The sequence below is a fragment of the Salvia miltiorrhiza genome, chromosome 6 (assembly GCF_028751815.1).
Source record: "Salvia miltiorrhiza cultivar Shanhuang (shh) chromosome 6, IMPLAD_Smil_shh, whole genome shotgun sequence".
Classification (NCBI taxonomy): Eukaryota; Viridiplantae; Streptophyta; class Magnoliopsida; order Lamiales; family Lamiaceae; genus Salvia; species Salvia miltiorrhiza.
This window is the reverse complement of record NC_080392.1, coordinates 4,239,322-4,262,418: the sequence shown is the minus strand read 5'-3', so window position 1 is coordinate 4,262,418 and position 23,097 is coordinate 4,239,322. Positions and strand designations below refer to the sequence as shown.

At 34.6% G+C, this 23,097-nt stretch overlaps 2 protein-coding genes and 1 long non-coding RNA gene across 4 annotated transcripts; 1 reads left to right on the top strand and 2 right to left on the bottom strand.

Moving 5' to 3' along the window:
* Positions 1-356: 356 nt before the first annotated feature.
* LOC130988060 (uncharacterized) lies at positions 357-17,254 on the top strand. Of its 2 annotated transcripts, none has more exons than XR_009089960.1 (3): positions 357-500; positions 11,842-11,998; positions 17,074-17,254. It is a non-coding gene; the product is annotated as an uncharacterized LOC130988060 (long non-coding RNA). The 2 variants fall into 2 exon arrangements; XR_009089961.1 differs by lacking the exon at positions 17,074-17,254 and adding an exon at positions 14,106-15,512.
* Positions 17,255-18,700: 1,446 nt separating this feature from the next.
* LOC130990067 (zinc finger BED domain-containing protein RICESLEEPER 2-like) lies at positions 18,701-19,729 on the bottom strand. The gene has a single exon (XM_057914266.1). It carries the CDS (start codon positions 19,727-19,729, stop codon positions 18,701-18,703), a length of 1,029 nt encoding a protein of 342 aa, XP_057770249.1.
* A 55-nt stretch (positions 19,730-19,784) lies between these two features.
* On the bottom strand, positions 19,785-20,204 carry LOC130990066 (ribosomal RNA-processing protein 15-like). The gene has a single exon (XM_057914265.1). The coding sequence runs from the start codon at positions 20,202-20,204 to the stop codon at positions 19,785-19,787; it is 420 nt and encodes a 139-aa protein (XP_057770248.1).
* Positions 20,205-23,097: the final 2,893 nt, after the last annotated feature.

The window sequence follows — 23,097 nt, the reverse complement described above, 5'->3', positions numbered from 1 at the left end:
TATATTAAGTGACTGATTCTAATTATAAACCCATTAAGATTCTAGTTGGATATAAAAATTAATTGACGGAATGCTTAAAAAAATTTGACTCGGGAGCTTCCGCCCCCGAACCCCCGTATAGATATTTTCAAACGTCGTACTTCAATAAAATTCGTCCCCCCTAATAATAAATCCTGGATCCGCCACTGCTCCCATTTTGAGTAAGAAGACAAGATGGGAGTAATCTTGAATATGGAGAATGAAGACATGGGAACAATTATAGGAATAGTTGATTTAGAGCCTTCCTATCTAGGCAAGGTGTGATAGCTTGTTGTCATCCATATTTTCACGATAAATGAAGAAGATTGGTAGCCCTCTCTTCACCATTTACACACCCTTTCGATCAAACTAAGTAGAGAGAAAAGATAGTGTGAAAGAGAAAGAGAAGAGAAGAGAAGAGAAAGAAGACGAAGGAGGGTGAAGGAGCAAGCCACTCATCTAAGATTTAGAGTTCCTCAAAGGTTGTCACCTTATCCTTGTAGTTTCAAAACCTAGGGCTTCTAAAGCTTAGATTGAACTATGATATGATCATTCTTGAAGTTATATGATGTTCTTGACATGTCTTATATGCATAAAATAAAGCATGTATGTATCTATGATATATATATATATATATATATATGTATATATACTTAAAGCATGTTTCCCAATTGTTTTGATGGTGATGACGTTGAGTTATGAAGAGAAAAACTAGTTATTCAAATTGTAAGTTTCGAATAAGAAAATCCACTGTTACTACACTATTGTTCAACATTTTATTTGCCAAGAAAACTTGGTATATTTTCTAGTTTAACAATTTCTGGGAATATTAGGATGTCGTATGAAGGTCTCTGCAAAATATCTGAATTTTTCAAGGAGAGTTGCTATTTTTAATAATTATTTTAAAAACTGTTGTCAAAATTGTGACAGTTTTGGTAGACCTTGGGAAAAACACTATATCTATCAAACCACGGAAAATTCCTTGGTGCTTCACATGCACTGCATGATGCCGTTAGGATCCTGCCATGTGTCATGGCAAAATTGTAAATAGTAAATTAGTTATTCAATAAAATAAATTGAAAATATAATTATAACCATGGTAAAAGGTATGGCCCACAGTACTTTTATCTGAAAATTGGTAATGATGGCTTGAAAAATACATGAAAATCGTGAATAACGCTGGAGATCCTTGTATGTTGCTTGAAATTCGTCGGTGAAGGCGCCATTGGCTTGGGTTAGTGATGCTCTGCTCAAAACACTTTCGAAATTGTGAAATGGTGCGAAAAAATATTCTCCCGACATTCGGGGTGAAAAATTGAAAACACATTGATGAAGCCGTCGTCGTCGCCGGAAATTCGTCGGTGAAGGTGCAACTGGACTGAGTAGATGAAGGGCTTCTTGGATCTGGGTCGAAAATCTGGAATGGTTTGAAAAAAAAATCTCCCGACGTTTGTCTCGAAAATCACGCCATGGCAAACAAGAGAGAGAATGGTAAGCACTCTTCCCAAAAAATGTCAGATTTTGTAATTTAATTTGCAAACTTTCAGCCTTAATTTAATATCAGATCGGCGGTCTTAATTTGCAAGCTTTCAGCCATTTTTATCGGCAATTGGTGTCCGAAATGGGATTGCAGCAGCGGCAAACAGCTAATGGACCCATATTTTTTTGCTTTAATGTCTTCATTTTTCTGGGTTAGTTGGAGCGGCGGCAGCAAGCAGGGTGGAATCAAGATTGGTTGTGACTAGTATCCAATATTGAGGCGTGTTGTCACTTAATTAATGTTAGTTTGTGTTAATTACGACAATGATAATAAGTTGCAGTGGGTTTGCTTGTTTGTTAGTACTCCCTCCGTCCCACTCTAAATGTCCCATTTGCCATTTTGGGCTGTCCCACTCCAAATGACCCATTCCCTTTTTGGCAAAACACTCTCTCTCTATACCTAATATTTAAATAATTTCCACCAACCCACTTTATCTACTTTATACCCACTTTATCTACTTTTTACACATTTCTTAATCTCCGTGCCCAAAAGAAAGGAGACATTTGAAGCGGGACGGAGGGAGTATATTGGAGAAGTTTCTAGGGAGAGAGAGAGATGCTTATGTTCAATTCAACGGTGTGTTTTTAGAGAGAGAGAGAGAGTTATGGCAGTGTGTTTTTTAGAGAGAGACAGAGATTTATGTTGGTTATGGCACTTGGGGTTGGGCGTCGTCTTCTTCTTTCTTCTTCTGCTTTCTCTCTCAGCTGTGTTTTATCACAGTGCTACAACTACAGTCAAAAAAAAAAAACTGTGTCTCTCTCGGCTTCACACAAATCTGAGTTTAAATTTTATTCAAATATTTAAGGCTTAATTGTACGAAATATATTCGAATTTCAATTTTTAATTTATAGTAATTATTTTTGTTTAATTAGTACATAACTTTTTAACATTTTCAAATTTGACGAAATTAAAATTTCAGTAATTGATAAGTATAACATCATGTGTTTTTATGACCTTATTTTATTCATATTTTATTATTAAGTTGCAAGTCGTAGGATTCAGGGATAGTGATTTTAGAAGAAGAAAATTATATTTATATGAAATGCAATATTTCAATTATTAGTCCAATTGTCACGCAAGAAAATTTTGATATCCATGTAGAATTAATTATTGATGAAATTTTAATTCGAGATAAAATTCAAAATGTTTAATGTTCATGTATTAATTGAAAAAAAATAGTGCATTAAAAGTTAAATATTATAATTCAGGCATTTACAATACATTTGAAAATCCTCAATTAATTTTCCACTAATCAAACTTGAATATTAGAAGTTCCAATCGATTTCTCACTAATCATACTCAAGTTTGAGAATCCCCAATTGATTTTTCACTAATCATACTTGAATTTGATAATCTCCAATTGATTTTCAACTAATCATACTTGAATTTGAGAATTCTCAATTGAATTTCCACTAATCATATTTGAATTTGAGAATCCTCAAGTGAATTTTCACTAATCGTACTCGAATTTGAGAATCCTCAATTGAAATTTCACTAATCATACTCGAATTTGAAAATCTCCAATTGAATTTCAACTAATCATACTTGAATTTGAGAATCCTCAATTGAATTTCAACTAAACATACTCGAGTCTGAGAGTTCCCAATTGATTTTTCACTAATCATACTTGAATTTGAGAATCGCCAGTTGATTTTCAACTAACCATACTTGAATTTGAGAATCCCCAATTGAAATTCTTGTAATCAAACTTGAATTTGAGAATTCTCAATTGAATTTCAACTAATCATACTTGAATTTGAGAATCCCCAATTGAATTTCTTCTAATCATACTTGAATTTGAGAATCCCCAATTGAATTTCAACTAATCATACTTGAATTTGAGAATCCCCAATTAAAATTCTTGTAATCATACTTGAATTTGAGAATCCCCAATTGAAATGCTTCTAATCATACTTGAATTTGGGAATCCCCAATTGAATTTCAACTAATCATACTTGAATTTGAGAATCTCCAATTGAATTTCCACTGATAATACTCGAATTTGAGAATCCTCAATTGAATTTCAACTAATCATACTTGAATTTGATAATCCCCAATAGAAATTCTTGTAATCGTACTTGAATTTGAGAATCCCCAATTGAAATTCTTCTAATCATACTTGAATTTGGGAATCCCCAATTGAATTTCAACTAATAATACTTTAATTTGAGAATCTCCAATTGAATTTCAACTAATCATACTTTAATTTGAGAATCCTCAATTGAATTTTCACTAATCATACTTGAATTTGAGAATCCCCAATTGAATTTCAACTAAACATACTCGAGTCTGAGAGTTCCCAATTGATTTTTCACTAATCATACTTGAATTTGTGAATCCCCAATTGATTTTCAACTAACCATACTTGAATTTGAGAATCCCCAATTGAAATTCTTGTAATCATACTTGAATTTCAACTAATCATACTTGAATTTGAGAATCCCCAATTGAATTTCTTCTAATCATACTTGAATTTGAGAATCCCCAATTGAATTTCAACTAATCATACTTGAATTTGAGAATCCCCAATTAAAATTCTTGTAATCATACTTGAATTTGAGAATCCCCAATTGAAATGCTTCTAAACATGCTTGAATTTGGGAATCCCCAATTTAATTTCAACTAATCATACTTGAATTTGAGAATCCACAATTGAATTTCAACTAATTATACTTGAATTTGAGAATCCTCAATTGAAATCCTTGTAATCGTACTTGAATTTGAGAATCCCCAATCGAAATTCTTCTAATCATACTTGAATTTGGGAATCCCCAATTGAATTTCAACTAATAATACTTTAATTTGAGAATCTCCAATTGAATTTCAACTAATCATACTTGAATTTGAGAATCCTCAATTGAATTTTCACTAATCATACTTGAATTTGAGAATTCTCAATTGAATTTTCACTAATCAAACTTGAATATTAGAAGTTCCAATCGATTTCTCACTAATCATACTCAAGTTTGAGAATCCCCAATTGATTTTTCACTAATCATACTTGAATTTGATAATCTCCAATTGATTTTCAACTAATCATACTTGAATTTGAGATTTCTCAATTGAATTTTCACTAATCATACTTGAATTTGAGAATCCCCAATTGAATTTCAACTAAACATACTCGAGTCTGAGAGTTCCCAATTGATTTTTCACTAATCATACTTGAATTTGTGAATCCCCAATTGATTTTCAACTAACCATACTTGAATTTGAGAATCCCCAATTGAAATTCTTGTAATCATACTTGAATTTGAGAATTCTCAATTGAATTTCAACTAATCATACTTGAATTTAAGAATCCCCAATTGAATTTCTTCTAATCATACTTGAATTTGAGAATCCCCAATTGAATTTCAACTAATCATACTTGAATTTGAGAATCTCCAATTGTATTTCCATTAATCATACTTGAATTTGAGAATCCCCAAATGAATTTCAACTAATCATACTTGTATTTGAGAATCCCCAATTGAATTTCAATTAATCATACTTGAATTTGAGAATCCCCAATTGAATTTCAACTAATCATACTTGAATTTGAGAATCCCAATTGAATTTCAACTAATCTATACTATATTAAAACAACAGTTTTCAATTAGAAATTGATTTCAAATCAATTTGAAAATTGAATGGCGATTTTGTAGTTAAGACAAAATTGAAGATTTATTTATAAACTCTATTTATTCTTTTCATTTTCTTTTCTTTAACTTCTTATTTTTTTGTTTTATTTATTTCTAAAATTATGAAATTCGATTAATTATAAAATATTCAATATGCCTATCAAATTAAAGATCACGATAAGAGCTTTAATTTGATATAATTTATGTAAATATAAGATTTAAAATGTAAAAATTATATTAGTTTAAATATTAAAATTTTAAAAATTTCTCTCTCCTCTCTCATCTTTTTTTTACTAAATCTATTCTTTAATTCATTTTTCATTATTTTTTAATTTTGTAAACTTTTTTTTACGATTCATAATTTAAAATAAAATATTAAAATATTTAAGTCAACTAACTCACATTTCTAACAAACGTTTATTTACAGTTCTAGAATCTATAAAAAGGGTTTTATTTTCTTTTTCTTTATCTTTTTATTTCTTTGTTTGTTCCTTTCAAAATTTTTGAAATTCGTTTAATTATAAAATATTTAATATGCATATTAAATTAAAGATTGTGGTAAGAACTTTAATTTGATATATTTTATTTATAATATAAAATTTATATTTATTTAAAAATTAAAATTTTTAAAAATTATCTCTCCTCTCATTTTTTTTGAATAATTTTTTTAATTGTTTAAATTTTTAATTTTTTAACTTGTTTTTTTTTACATAATATCAATTTTTTTAGGGTAAATATCATATTAAACCTTGAACTATACCCGTTTTATCAAAAATACCCTGAAACTTTTGAAATGCTTTCAAAACCCTCAAAGTATCAGGGTTTTATCAAATATACCCCGCATCTCTTTTCCGGCCATCAGAAAAGTGACGTGGCTCGCCGGATGCCACAGTGTAATTTAAATTATACTCCATATCATTTTTTTATTCTCTTTTTTAATCCATGTCATTTTATAAATGAAAATCCATCATGAAAATTAAAATCTATTCAACCCAAAATAATTGAAATTCACGCAGATCGTTTCTCTCTTATCGTTTCTCTCTGATTCAACCCAAAATCTATTCAACCCATAATCCTTTTTAAAATCTCTGCAAATGTTATACAGCAATATTCTGTTTTTCTCTTGTCGGTTGTGTGCAGATACTTCTCACAATTGTTCTCATCTTTACATTCAGATTCATAACACCCACTTTATAATTGAAACAACACAGATGCACTCAAAATCAATTCTTTCATAAGAAATCAAAATGGCATATGTAATATGTATGCATATGCTCATCTATACAGAAGCAATTAGAAAACCTATAATGACATAAAAGGGTATTTGAGGTGAGTTGTTGGGGCGGGGCCGTCTGTCACGGCGCCGCTACTGCCGTGTTGTTGCCGGACATAGCGGCAGGCGGCGTCCTCGCCGGAGAAACAGGGGCGGCGGTGGCGGCGCTAGATCTGGGAAAGAGAAGGAGGAGACGACAGCATCGGCCTCGTGGATGGCTGCTGGGCTGAGGAAAAGAGAGGAGGGGAGAGGGGGCAACGTCGGGCTGGAAGAGACGGCGTCTGGCGCGGTGGCGGCGGCGGCGGCTGGCTGCTCGCCGCGGAAGAGGAGGGGCGGCGGCTTCGGCGCTTCTCGCCGATGGCGTCCGGCCAACAGAGAGGTCAGGGAGAGAGAGAAAGGTCGAGGAGAGATTTTAAAAAGGATTATGGGTTGAATAGATTTTGGGTTGAATCAGAGAGAAACGATCAGAGAGAAACGATCTGCGTGAATTTCAATTATTTTGGGTTGAATAGATTTTAATTTCCATGATGGATTTTCATTTATAAAATAATATGGATTAAAAAAGAGAATAAAAAAATGATATGGATTAAAAGAAATATAATTTAAATTACACTGTGGCATCCGGCGAGCCACGTCACTTTTCTGATGGCCGGAAAAGAGATGCGGGGTATATTTGATAAAACCCTGATACTTTGAGGGTTTTGAAAGCATTTCAAAAGTTTCAGGGTATTTTTGATAAAACGGGTATAGTTCAAGGTTTAATATGATATTTACCCATTTTTTTATTATTGTGGATTCTTTTTTTTTTTTCAATATTCAATAAAATATATTTAATTAGTTAAAGTTAATTTTTTTATTATATGTATAAATGTGATATTGAGTTGTTATCAATTTTATATAAATTTAGAAATATAAAAATATTTCCCGTGCTGCACGGGGTGCAAATGCTAGTCATACTTGAATTTGAGAATCCCCAATTAATTTTTCACTAATCATACTTGAATTTGAGAATCCTCAATTGAATTTCAACTAATCATACTTGAATTTGAGAATCGCCAATTGTATTTCTACTAATCATACTTGAATTTGAGAATCCCCAAATGAATTTCAACTAATCATACTTGAATTTGAGAATCCCCAATTGAATTTCAACTAATCATATTTGAATTTGAGAATCCCCAATTGAATTTCAACTAATCATACTTGAATTTGAGAATCCCCAATTGAATTTCAACTAATCATACTTGAATTTAAGAATCCCAATTGAATTTCAACTAATCATACTTGAATTTGAGAATCCCCAATTGATTTTTCACTAATCATACTTGAATTTGAGAATCCTCAATTGAATTTCAACTAATCATACTTGAATTTGAGAATCTCCAATTGTATTTCTACTAATCATACTTGAATTTGAGAATCCCCAAATGAATTTCAACTAATGATACTTGAATTTGAGAATCCCCAATTGAATTTCAACTAATCATACTTGAATTTGAGAATCCCCAATTGAATTTCAACTAATCATACTTGAATTTGAGAATCCCAATTGAATTTCAACTAATCATACTTGAATTTGAGAATCTCCAATTGAATTTCCACTAATCATACTTGAATTTGAGAATCCCCAAATGAATTTCAACTAATCATACTTGAATTTGAGAATCCCCAAATGAATTTCAACTAATCATACTTGAATTTGAGAATCTTCAATTGAACAACCTATTATAGTATCTAAAACAAATTAGGAACAATTTATATAGTATCGAACTGTTGCACTATACTATATTAAATCATATTATTAAGCTATGAAATCATATTATATTAAATTACAATATAAAAACTTAAAAATGAACAATTGATTCAATGAGACGTCGATTTGTTATGCTCAAAATATAATTACCTAACACTAAGTTATCTTCTGAAACTGGAATATAGTTATAAATAATTATAAAAAATAAGTTACATCTAACTTATATGATGAATACACAAAAAGATAGTTATAATTATTAAGTAGACTTTCAAAAATGAATGAATGAGATAAATATAATCAAACGATATTAAATAGAATATTCAATTTATATATTGTATAGCCTATATTATTTTTAGACAATGAAAAAATATAACAAATTATATGATCGATAATTATAATTTATATTTCGGGCATAACTTTTACACTGTTAAAAATACGTAAGTTGCGGATTTCAGCTTTTTAACTTAAATTATGAAACTAATTAAAGCATTTTATTTATTCAATTATAATATACTAAAATTTACTTTCATAACTTACTAGAATTAAAACATTTAAATTATTGAAATGCAAATATAAAATTGATTTATCAACAAAGGAAAATCTGCATCCGTGAGTTCATTGGGAGTCGCGCCTCACCAGGGTTGATAAATTCACCTATGGTAAGCTTTTTTTTCTTTTTCCTATTTTATATAATTACAAAATAAATTAATTAAACTTTCCACATGGCATCATCTTAGAAGGGTAAAGCATTGCATGTCATGCGTGATGGAATCACCACACTCAAACCACTTTGAATTTTTAAGAACGGCTTTTTCTGGAAGAAAACTGACATCCTAAGGTTTCCAAAAAGGTGTATTTCAACCCTTGCAGAGGTTTGGTTCAAAAACCGTGAATGCTTTCATCCGCAAATCCAATCCATTCTTACCGTGTGTTGATGCTGCAGAGATAGGTTCTTCGCCGAGTTTGAAGGGAGATTCAGCAGATTTTTGAGATTCGAAAATGTGGGGGAAATTTTGATGTTGACGAATTTTTGAGTAAAAAACCGAGGGCAAATTCGGATATTGCAAGGCTAGAAAACGTATCCGGGGGGGGGGGTGCCAGTTGCGTTTTCCCAAGTGAACAGTGATTTATCTCCGGGCCCATGCATGATTCCGGGCCATATGGAATAGGTGCAGAGGATATCAAACACACATATATTTCAGTATACCTTTGCTAATACAACCTAATACAGGCTATCAAACGTGGCCTTAAAGTTGTACCATTGATAGTGAACTTTCTGAAAATTTGCTAAGTTAAGTGAATAGGTGTGTCGAACTTGAATATGAGCTTAAAAACATTTTCCTTCTTGTTTGAATAGTGTGAAACTTGATATATCCTTATTTATGATCGAATGAGAACTTATTAAGTACTAAATATTAATCATGTTATGATAAACATAAGTTATAGCTACATACTTGTGTACATGAGAAATTATTCTATTATTAAAAGATATAAAATCACATGCGTAAATGACTTATATGATTAGATGAAATTGCATGATAATTATTTCTCGTTCTTATGAAGACGTTTATCTTAAGTAGGGGTGGTAACCGAACCGGTTTACCGGTTAACCGGAACCGGATTAGGCCCAATGGAGTAACCGATAATCGAACCGGTTTATGGTTATTCGGTTAACCGGACAAACCGATTAATTTGGTAATTTCGATTTTTGCCCAGAATTAATCGGTTAATTCGGTTAACCAGTTCCCAAAAAATTCAAAATTAATGAATTTGTAGGAAGTGAGATTCGAACCTTGGCCTTTCAAAGAAAGAATGAGGTCCTATCCACTCCACCAACTAATGTTTTATGTTTATTTAGAACAAAAAACTATTTTATAAAGACTTGTAAAGTTATATTTTTTTTTAAAAAAAGAACAATTCTAATTCTAATAAATAAAAATGTTGAAATTTGTTGATAACAACAACAACTATTCTCATTGAATGTAAAACTGTAGTTACATCTCATTATCATGATATCTAACTACCATTCACAGTCTTGGCAATTCAAAGAGAATCGTGCTCTTCATTATCATCACTCATCAATCATCATTATCATCATCTCAATTTATATAATCAAACAGACCATAGCAATACGATTTAAAGACCATAATCAAAATGGTGGTCATCACTCATCATTATCATCAAAAAACACCATAGCAGTACGATGCCAAATTCAAAAAACATCAAAATGGTGGTCATCACTCTCAATAATCCAAACATACAGTAAATGTAAATAACACCAAGTCACCACCAATCACCATCTCCAAAATCCAAATAAAACAATGCCTGAAAAAGGAATAAAATAAAAGATTAACACTACCTGAATCTGAATGGGAGAAAAGAAAGGTGTCGTGCTGCTGCTGCCTGCGCCTGAACGGGACTGCTGCGGCGGTGCGGCGCCGGTGGGGGTGGCTGGGATGTCGGGGAGAAAGCAGAAATCGCCGCAGCCCGCAGACGACAAGAAACAAAGGAAGGGGAAAAATTGCCTGCTGGTTCGTTAGGATTTCAGGGTCCAGCGGCAGCGCCGATGACCGGTAGGAAGAGGCGCCGGTCGCCGGAGGGAGGCAAGGCCGACGGGAAGAGGTGTGGAGGCGCAATGGATGGTGTGGAGGAGGCTGGAGACGTGGAATTTTGGCTGAAAAATGCCCTAGCTGGCAGCTGCTAATGTAATACAAATTGAAAAATACAACTTTATTAATTAATCTAATATTTAAACCGGTTAACCAATCGGTTAAACCGATTAACCTGTTAACTGCCAAACTACTAACCGAAAACCGAACCGAACTGGAAAAAACCGGTTATCGGTTAACCGATAACCGGTTTTTTCGATTCGGTTACGGTTTTAACTGGATAACCGGAACCGGTTTACCAGCCCTAATCTTAAGATTTAATTATGAAAAATAGATTTCCCAATAGAAACAAGCAAGAGCTATTTAATCTTAAGTTTTTCAAAGTTTTGAAAACTCGGGCTTAAGCGAATTTAGAACTAAACTAGTTTCACATATAGATTGAGATTATAATAGGTTTTGGGCTAGCTCTATTGAGATAGAATATCTTGTAGGCTTCGACGAAGGGACGGATTAGGTGCTACATCTCCGACGAACGCAAGTAATTCATAAGTAATTTTAAATTAAGACTATTAATTAAAAAAAATATACCACAATGTATAATGGTGGTTTTCGAACATTGGCCCTTAAACTTTATTTGAATATTAGGCAAAACCTTGAACTATTTGGTGCATAATAAAAACATTGATGATGTAAGTTCAATATATACTCAAATAATCATCTGGATGAAGTTTGGTGTGGAGGCAATGCTTGGCCACTTATGCATTATATTCAAAATATAATATATACTCAAAATCTATGTAGATCTCATCCCACTACTCAGCAACAGCTCCTCGGATTACCAGTGCATGCTAGCGAAAACTGGATTCTTATGTTACCGACCCGCCTGAGCTCCCACCGGGCAACCACGTCGGGAACATCCATCAGCTTGATGATGATGATGTTTTGATTTAGGTTTTGAAATACGGTGTTAAAGTTAGCTCGTATAGCTTCACTTGACCGTGCATTTCATTTATGTGTTGTTGCAGTGCATTGATGATGGCATGTTGCATCCCATGACACAGTTGCATCCCATGGCATGTGATGCAACAAAGTTGAAGCAAGCAGTAATGACCCAATCACTAGACAAACCACTTATCCCGTCCCAACCCCCGCCCTCTTCGCCCGTAGGTATTGGCAAGGAAGGTAAAATTTATTTTTTTTTAAATCAAGAAAATTAATTTTTGACTATTAATATTATACTCTCTTCGTCCACTAATTCAAGACCTACTTTCCTTTTTGGTCCGTCCACCAACTCAAGGCCTATCTATTTTTAGTAAATTTTTATTCATATTTTAATTGATGGGTCCCAATAAACAATACACTTTTTCTCCACTCAACTAATAAACAATACACTTTGCGGGTCTCTTTCTCCACTCAACCAATAAACAATACATTTTGTGGGTCCCTTCTCCACTCAACCAATAAAAATACATTTTTTCTTAAAATCCATGTTTTGCCTCTTAGGCCTTGAATTAGTGGATGGAGGGAGTAGTTGTTAGGATGGTTGTTATTTCGGATTTACGTTTATCACTCTAATGGGATCCATTGGGGTATTTGTTCGCAATTATTTTCACCACGCCGCAAGTATACGGTGTAGTTGCAATATAAGGGAAGCAAGGTCGTATCCCACAAGGATTGGTGAATTCAAACTTCTAAATACCATTAATAAGTTGTTTTCAATCTATTTAGACAACCAAAGATGAAGAGATATTGAAGGTTAAATCAAAGTTAAATTAAAGCAAGCAAACTAAATAACAAAAATATAAACTTAGTTAATAAATTGGGGAATGACTCAAAGGAAAGTTATCCTAGGGACTAGATTTCGATGGATCGTAATGAACTTCAATTTAAATCAATATAAATCTTGATATGACTTACTTATCTAGGGCGATCTCCCCACTAGTTTTAGCCCCCTCCCGGACGACTAAAACAGTAGATTACGGGTCATAATTGCCGTCCCCGGTCAATTTCTAACCTATAACTCCCAATAGCACAAAAGATCAATAAGCCCTCACCCACCTCTCAACCTCCCGGTTTATTGAGATGATATGTATCAAACTCCTAATCTATTGTAATTATCCTCTCCCGATTCAAATCACAAATTAGAAATGCACAAAAGGTGGCCAACCAATCATACAAGAGATAAATCTAGGACTTGAAAAGATAACAATAAGCACAATCAAGATATATATTGAACAAAGAAATCAATCCATTACAAATCCATCTAATCTAATCCCTAAGATAAGAGATTTTAGCCAAGCATATTCATAATAAAAGCAAATCTCAAGTCATAAGAAAACATAAATAAAGATATAGAGAGATAGAGATTCATAGACAAATCCTATAATCTTGATCTTCAATCATGTAGTCTTGATGAGCTCCTTTCCAAGTCTTCCCCTTCTTTATTTGATTTTGGTGTTGTTCTTGTGTGTGGAAGAGAGAAAAAATGGTAGAGAATGGAGGCTAGGGTTTGGAAATGGAGTGTTGGGGAAGATGAAGTGGGTGTGTGTGGTGAATGAATGGGGAAAAAAAAGAGAAAAATGGAGTTTTGAGGCTAAAATCGCGTTTGGGGTCCATTTGGGGGAGCCCCGCCCTTTTCCCGCGGTCACGGCCCGCGTCCGCGGCCTTCAAACGTGGGGGATGCTCAGGGGACCCGCGGTCCCGCCCCGCGGCCGCGGGTGGTGACCGCGGGTGTCTCCTGAGTCGGGAACAGCTGACCCGCGGTCTTACCCCGCGGCCGCGGGTGGTGACCGCGGGGTACTGGGCGTTTTGCACAGTCCGCTCGTTTTGCTCCGTTCTCCCTCGTCCGGACTCGGATTTGGTCGCCGTTTGCGCTCACGGATTCCTCTCGAGACGTACTTCGATCTCATGTCTTCAAAATCCTCCAATTAATTCTTGATTTTCCCTGAAATCACTCCAAAACTACACCAAGGAATTAAAACTCAACAAAACTCAAAATTGGGATACAAACACATATTAGCAATCAATTCATGGGGGAAAATGACAACAATTCATGCGATATTGAGGTACGAAAACCATGTTTATCAGTATTGAACGATTCACGGCCTATGGGCTGTGAGGCGTAAGGGACGTAGTTTACCTCCTCCCTTTGCACCTTCATAACCATTTTCTAAAGTATGTTTTTTGTTAGTTTATAAAGTTTATTATTTTTTTATTAGAAAAAATGGACTAATAGTGTAATTTTTTTTATACATAATTAGGAAATGGACTTATCACTTCTTTAATATAGAACATACCAGGTTTACAATCAAGCCGCACAACCCTTCCGATGGATGTTTGGAGAGGACTAGGCACAAAACCTAGACGATAAATACGGTTTGGCACATGACGTCCACACTGAACTTCATCCAAATTATTTTTTTTAGTATACATTGAAGTTATATCATCGATGTTTCTATTATGTATCATATTGTTAAGGCCTTTGGCCAAATGTTCAAAAAATGAGATCTACATAGATTTTGGATGCATAATGCATAAGTGGCCAAACATTGCATCCACACCATACATCATCCAAATGATTATTTGAGTATATATTGAACTTACATCATCAATATTTTTATTATACACCAAATAGTTCAAGGCTTGGCCTAATGTTCAAACAAAGTTTAAGGGCCAATATTTAGGGATGACAATTTACCCGCAGGTAACGGATATCCACGAAAACCCGACCCTAATAGGATGGGTTTGAGAGGCATTTGATATCCACGGATAGTTTCGTGGTTGCAATTCACTATTCATGTAGTTCGTGGGTATGGGTTTGGATACTTACTATCCATACCCGCAAAATCCGTTTGCCCGCGAAAAATATCCGTGAAAATACCCGCCAATTACCTGTGACATTGTAACACCCAGCTTTTTCATTACAGTATATATATTATTAATATTATTTTTTTTATTTTCTAATATTTTAAAGAAGAAAAAGAAATCTCAATTTTATGCAAAAAGCCCAATAAATATTATTTGGGCAAGTGATTATATGAATTTGTGGAGTTAAGCCCAATACTTTATTATTTGGGCCAAAGGTTATGTAGGTATATGGAAGAGGCCCAAGTATTTCATGGTTTTAAGGTCTGATGGGATTTTATGTAAAAAGTCCAACAATTAATGATAAATGGGCTTTCTAAACTCAGAATTTGAAGTGCGTACTATTTAATTATGTTATTATATGAATGATGTTATATTAAAGTTATTGACTTGCCAAAACGTTCATGAGCTTGTATGTTACCATCTACGAGAGATAGACGATATCGGTCCTATGCTAAAGCGAGATGTCAGTAAGGGTTTGTGCACATAGTTGTGACCGTGAGTCATCGAGCGGGTTGGCCAGTCACTGTGATCGGGAGCCTTCGGGCCGATCACTGTGTTTGAGAAGGAGGCCTACTTCTCAACACAAAGTTACATGAGATAGACGATATCGGCCCTATGCTGAAGCGAGATGTCAATAAGGGTTTGTGCACATAGTTGTGACTGTGAGTCATCGAGCGGGTTGGCCGGTCACTGTGATCGGGAGCCTTCGGGCCGATCACTGTGTTTGAGAAGGAGGCCTACTTCTCAACACAAGGTTACATGATGCGTAGTTATGGTACATACATGTTAATTGTCTGCAAACGTATATGATGTTATGATATATATATATATATAGGGGAGGGCTAGAATAAAAACACTCTTAAGTGTATAAAATATAAATGATTTTCAGCCCTTAGATCATCAAGATCTACGGTTGATTCGTAACCCTGTTGGATGAATTCGTGGTCCTGAGTTCGAATCCCAAAGGTAGCAAAAATTTATTTTTCACAATTCGTAACCATATTGGATGAATTCGTAACCCTATTGGATAAAATTCGTACATTAAAAAACGTTTATATTTATATTTTAAGAAGTGTTTTCACTGTAGCCCTTCCCTATATATATATATATATATGGAAGAGTTCAACAAGAACATAAATATTTGCAAAGTCTAGAGTCATAATCTCGTTCGTTAGATCGATTTTAATCAAGGGCTGAGATTAAAAGCTAATATTAGTATCCCTTAAATTACTCACTTCCCTCTCTCCTCTCTCCTCTCTCATCTCTCTCTTCCGTCACTTTTTCCCTCTCTCATCTCTCATCTCTCCTCTCTCCTCTCTCATCTCTCTCTCTCCCGTCCCTTTTTCCCTCTCTCTCTCGTCTCTCACACAGAACACACACACACACACCAAGTTCAGCCACCGCCGCCTTCGAACGCCCTCAAGTTCAGCCACCACCGCCGCCTTCGAACGCCCCAAGTTCAGAGCCACCGCCGCCCTCAAGTTCAGAGCCGCCGCCGCCTTCGAACACCCTCAAGTTCAGCCACCGCCGACCTAGTTCAGCCACCAAGTTCAGCCACCGCCGCCTTCGAACGCCCTCAAGTTCAGCCACCACCGCCGCCTTCGAACGCCCCAAGTTCAGCCCACAAGTTCAGAGCCACCGCCGCCTTCGAACACCCTCAAGTTCAGCCACCGCCAACCAAGTTCAGCCACCGCCGCCTTCGAATGCCCTCAAGTTCAGCCACCACCGCCGCCTTCGAACGCCCCAAGTTCAGCCACCACCGCCGCCTTCTGAACTCCGGCCGTCGCCCCCTTCTCCGTGCATTTAACATTCGCCGGAGAAGAGGAAGGGGGCGGCAGATTTTGTGAACTTACAGATATAGTTTTATGAACTTGCAAATACAGTTTTACGAACTTTCAAATATAGTTTCATGAACTTAATTATGTATTTTGATTTTAAGAGAGAGAGAGAGAGAGAGAGAGAGGAGAGAGGGGACGAGAGAGAGAGGAGAGAGGTGAGAGGTGACGGGAGATAGAGAGAGGAGAGAGAAGGGAGTAAATTAAGGGATATTATGAATCTTACCAATTTTAATTATATTAACTTCTGATCTCAGCCTTTGATCAAGATTGATCTGACGAACCAGATTGCGACTCCATTCTCCATCTAATATTGTGTTTCCGTAGAATGCAACCCTATATATATATATATATATATATATATATATATATATATATATATATAGAAGTTTTACAGTTTTGGCATGCACAGGTTATTTAAATAAAACTCCTGTGTGATGCTTGAGATGACAAGTTCAATATATAGCTCTAAGAGCAAGCTTTCAAGTTATTTTGGCATGTGACCATTGAGTGCTTTTGAGTACTCAGCCCTGCATATGTTTTCTAAATGTGCAGGTTAAGCTGTGATGCAGATGGATGTCGGCAGAGCGAAGCTTTGAAACATAAGTACTAAATTAGCCTCAGGATTTCATGTCTTCATACATGTAATCCACTTAAGTTACTCCGCTGCAATGCTTAGTGCGTTTTACTTTATTGATGTGTTGCAAAGATTTAAAACTAATAGCTTACAGAATTATGTCACTTGATACTTAGAAAATTTGTCGTTATGTATTGTGAGTTGTCTGCTTTTGAGTTTTAGAAAAGATTGTTTATGATTACCAAATATTTTGGTAAATTATTGTTTAAGCTGGTTAGTGATTTTTATTGAGATCTATTTTCTTTTTCTTTTTCTTACTTTTTTTTCAGTCACACTTTTTCCCGACTTAACTATTCACTAGCTTAGGTCGGGCTGTGACAGACATACCCACTAAATATCCTAAAAATATGGGCTTTGAATATACATTTCAGATATAAGCCAACAATCATTCCTTTTTTTCAAGCTCTACATAATTGTTTGCTATGAAAAATCTTGAGCGAAGGCATTTATGATGATTTGCTATTAGAATATTCTCTATTTGAGATATAATTTTGGAGTAGCTAAAAACAGTAGCTCTAAATGAAACATTTAGGCGACTGCATAGTTTACTAAAATGTATATCCATGATTGGACAAAATTTGTAAATAACAATGACTTAGAACATGTTTTCTCCAATGCATGTTTTGTTGTAATATGATTGAATATGAATTGTGTTGAGTGGGCATGACAGGGAGTTGATAAGAATGTATGCCTTTATACAGAAGCTCTTAAATGACTCATGTTAGAGAAACTTGTTTATTACCTAAAGTTATGTGGGTTTTTACTTATCTTAGTCATACTATGCAGTTTGGAATTCACAATCGTGAAACTGCCAGTTATCAGAATTATTGGAATGTGCTGGGATATCCGACGGATAGTGAGTAACGGGTATTCGATTAGGGTTGTAATCGAATCGAATCGAAGCGAATATCACCATATTCGATTCGTATTCGTGAATATATACTAGTATTCGATTCGGTATTTGATTCGATTTAGAATATTAAATACGATTCGATATTCGATTCGTTGCTATGTTCGAATTATTCGATTCGATTCGAGTATTCGATTCAGTTTATGAAATTACCTTAATTTTTTTTACGAATATTTGATTCGAATATTCGATTCGCGTATTCGACTTGTATTCGATTCGATTTGAATATATTCGATTCGAAATTCTGAAGGGAAAAAATATGTTAAATAATATAGGTATATCTTCAATATATTTACCTAATAAACACACAACAATAACTAAACAATAAAAAATCCTCAATATAAGCCACAAATTCAACAGATTGTAAAATCAACAATATCCATCTAGTGCATACATCACGAAAAGTTTCAAATTCATCAAAATAACATGATAATGGAACAAATATCAAGCACTCAATCTTCCACCAAACTTGTAAAATTAAGTGGTGTTCAACACGACATAAAAAGGTTCTTCTTCCTCCTACAAGATGAAGAAAATAAATATTAGAGCTCAATTTTATGAAAACATATATATATATATATATATATATATATATATATGTGTGTGTGTGTGTGTGTGTGTTAAATAATAGAAAACTAACTTACATGTGACATAATGGGCTTCTTGATTCCGTGAAGTTGGCGAATCCAGTCTCCTCCACAAATTAAAATCTCTACCATATCAGAACCTAACCTTGAACGGTAAGGATCTAATACTCGACTCCCTGCACTAAATGTGGCCTCTGATGCAACAGTACTTATCGGAATAGCCAAAACATCACGAGCTAAAGTGAATAGAATTTTGAACTTCAATTCTTGAGATTTCCACCAAGCTAATGCATCAAACTCAGAGGCTACAGCTCCATCCCCATCTTGACTTCTAACAACCCCCTCATCCAAGTAAATGTCCAACTCCGATTTCAAAGGACCATTCACCTCTATAGTGTCTAGATACTCATCAAACATAGACAAACCACTAGGCACTAATTTTCCTTGAGATGTGGAGCTTGTGCATGTAGCAGAACATCTTTCTGAAGTAGTACCCTTTCGAGATTTTGCATTATCAACTTCAACATACTCAAAGTACAAGTTATACAATGCATCTCGAACCTTCATAATATTTGCATGTGCATCAACCTCATTATATATCTTATGGAAAGCAAAATCAACCAACCTCATTTTGAACCTAGGGTCAAGTATTGCTCTAATAGCCATCAAAAGATTGCAACTTCCCCAATATTTGTCAAATTTCTTCTTCATTTCTTTAATCATTACTCTAATGAACTCATCAACATGATTTTCCTTTTCATTCAATACATGCTTGACTCTCCAAATGACGGCAAGATAGACATTAGAAGTAGGATAATCAACTCTAGAAATCACATGAGTAGCTTCATAAAAGATCTCTAAAATATCAATGACATCCTTCACTCTCATCCAATCATCAATGCTAGGACAACAACGGTATGAAGGCTCTCTTTGTTGAAATATAGGAAATGCATCTCTAACTCTATATGCCTCAAGTAACATCTCATATGTAGAATTCCAACGAGTTGGACAATCAATGATCAACCTTTTCACAGAAATTCCTAAGTGGTGCACAACATCAGAGAATTTGTTCAACATAGACTCTAATTGATTAATAAATCGCACGCTGTTTTTGACATCTTCAATGATTGTCTTAATCCCAAAGAAATTGCAACGTCTTTTGCTTCTTCAAGTGAAGCTTCTTTTGCAGACACCTTTTCAAGTGATTCCAAAGATGAGATGTTGTGCCAGTAGACGTCTTAGCAAGAAAAGTCTTGCAATGTATGCATTGAAACTTTGTAGTCCCATCATCTGCTGTCACTTCAATGAAATCATCATAAGCTTTGGAACATTTTTTCCTTTTCTTCTTATCAAACACATTATTCTCCTCCTCCTTGTCTCCATCTTTATCATCTTCTCCATCAATACCTTCTTGTTTATCTTTCTCCCCATCATCCCCTTCTATTATATTATCATCTTTATCATCATTTACATCGACCACTTCTTTCTCCACCTCATTCTCTTTCTCCATTGTCTCATTTTCTGGAGGTGCATTTTCTATTAAATTTGCCATCCTGTCAAAAGAAACGTTTTTATAGGCTTACTACAAATTCAACAACATATTTACACTAGAAATTCAGCAAGTCATCAAGAATTCAGCAAGTCAACAACATATTTTTCGAAAAAAAGGGTTTCTAAAAACATATCTTATTCGGTGAGATTTAATCAAAATGTGCATCAATTCTCTTTTCACATTCCCCAAACTCTATACATCAAGAATTCTCGAATGTATACAATAAACAGATTCTAGCCAACAGCCCAACACACAGATTTCTAACAAAATATGCTCACATGATTCAGACGGAGGGCGACCGACGGCGTGCGACGAGCCTGGCAGACGTTGACGGCAGCAGCAGATGGAGAGGCTGACGTCGACGGCAGCAGCAGACGGAGAAGGCGACGCAAGAGGTGCAGACGGAGAGGGCGGCGGGTGCAGACGGCAGGGCAGCAGCAGACGGAGAGGGCGACGCGAAAGGTGCAGACGGAGAGGGCATCGTGGTGCACACGACAGGGCAGCAGCAGACGACGGGGCAGCAGCAGACGGAGGGCGACCGGCGGCGTGCGACGAGCCTGGAAGACGTTGACGGCAGCAGCAGATGGAGAGGCTGACGTCGACGGCAGCAGCAGACGGAGAGGGCGACGCTAGAGGTGCAGACGGAGAGGGCGGCGGAGTGCACACGACGGGGCAGCAGCAGAGGGCGCGGCGTGCGTGGAGAAGAGGAGAAGAAGCGCTGCTGGAAGCTTGGAAATTGAAATGGTTTCAAATCTTTGGGAATGAGGGCGCGATAGGTAGAAACCAATTAGGGTTAGAATAGTTTTTTTTACTATTTTTTTAAAAAAGAGGGTTAAAAAATTAAATTCTACAAAAATTATAATTAAAATGTTAATATTCTATATATATATATATACAATTAGGATCAGAATAAGATATTATAAAATTATAATTAAAATATTATATATATATATATGTATATAAATAATTATAATTAAAATATTATATATATATATATATATATATATATTATATCGAATCGAATATCATAATTTCATATACGTATTTGAATAATAATCGAATCGAATACGAATCGAATAATTTCGAATACGAATCGGGCAATTTCGAATCGAATCTCGAATCGAGCAAAATTATTCGATTCGTTTACAACCCTATATCCGATGGATAGCGTGTTGGTGGATACCAGACGGGTAACGGGTATCCGCGGGTGACGGGTTTGGGTAGCATTAGATATCCACAGATAGTTTAGTGTTTAAAATTTACTATCCCTTTAGTTCGTGAGTATGAGTATGGATAATCACTATCCGTGCCCGTCGTACCCAATTGTCATCCCTACCAATGTTCGAAAACCACCATTAGACGTTGTGGTATTTTTTTCTAATTAATAGTCTTAATTTAACATTACTTATGAATTTAGGCTGGATATAAGCAGAATGAGAGATCTACATAGGTTACATAGCTTTTAGAAGCATGAGTGGGCCAAACATAGTGTCCACACTAGACTTCATACTTAGTAGTATATGATCAATGTTTATGTTCTGTAGATAAGTCATGTGATTTTGAATATGATGATTATTGTGATGTATAAGTTATTTATCAATATATTAGCTTATGCATACGGTGACGAGATTTTCAACATATTAAATAGATACGTATGTTCAATAGTTATATTAATTTATTGAGTTTGTTCATTATTTTCATTTCTCACAAAAAATCAAATTCTTAATAGAACCTAACTATATATATATGGTTGAGATCCAGAGAAAATTATTTTTCATGAGAAAATGAGAATAACGAATAAGTCAATATAAATACATCTTCATGTAATGCACGAATAGTTGTAATCCAGTTAATTAGTGAAATTTTCGCCCCCTTCATGGTTCACCTCCAGAATTCGAACCACATGCTAAAAATATTTGTTCTTAAAAATTATTGAATTATTTATCATAATGAAATAACTTGTTCACGACTATACAAATGAATTCTCAATTCTCACATTAACGGTGGATTCTCAATATATATTTTCTCGATATATATTGCAAGAACTCTCACTTAGTTTCTTCTTTTTAAAGTGAAAAAGATTGAGCTGTCTATTTCTTTGGAATGAAGAAAAGAAGTAGCTTAAAAAGAACAAAGCGGGCTTCTTCTCCAACTAAAATGGAAAAATGGTATACAATAGATTTATTAAAAAGGTGGGCTTTGCTGGCCTCACTTAATAGACAAAAGCAATCTGCAATCATTTATATATATATCAAAAAAAAAAAAAAAAGTTTATGCATAAAGCTTGTCACCAAATTTCCAAATAATAAGATGTGTTGCATTGTGCGCTCTATTTAAGCATGTGACATGATTCCGATTATTCTCTCAAAGTGACCACCAATTTTAGCAACATTTTATGTTCTTTTTAAGGACGAGTGTTCTAATTTTTGTAATCTATTTTAGGGAAATGTTCAAATTTGGATTCTCAAGTATTAGGTCAGTTTTACTCAATGCGCTACATATAAAAAAATAGTTTCACTATCATATCACAAATCAATTTGAGATTGTCTGAAATCAATTTACAGAAGTATTATTATTAATTAGAGATTGCCACATTTAGTGGGATGGAATTTATTGCAATTTTCTGAAAATTTACGCACAAGCTAAAAATTATGAAATTGTTCACCCTTTTCAAGATTATATGTGAAATTTTCATGAAAAATGCAGAAATTACAAAATTATAATCGGAAAGACTTGAATTTCAAGAACTATAGGTTATAGGGGGAATTAATATACTGTGTGAGTATTGAGTAAGGTAAAAATGACTGATTTTTTTTTTATAGGAAAATTAATCGTCCCATTTTCTAAGTTTTATTTATAGTCTAAATATACCCTACAACTAAAATTTGATATC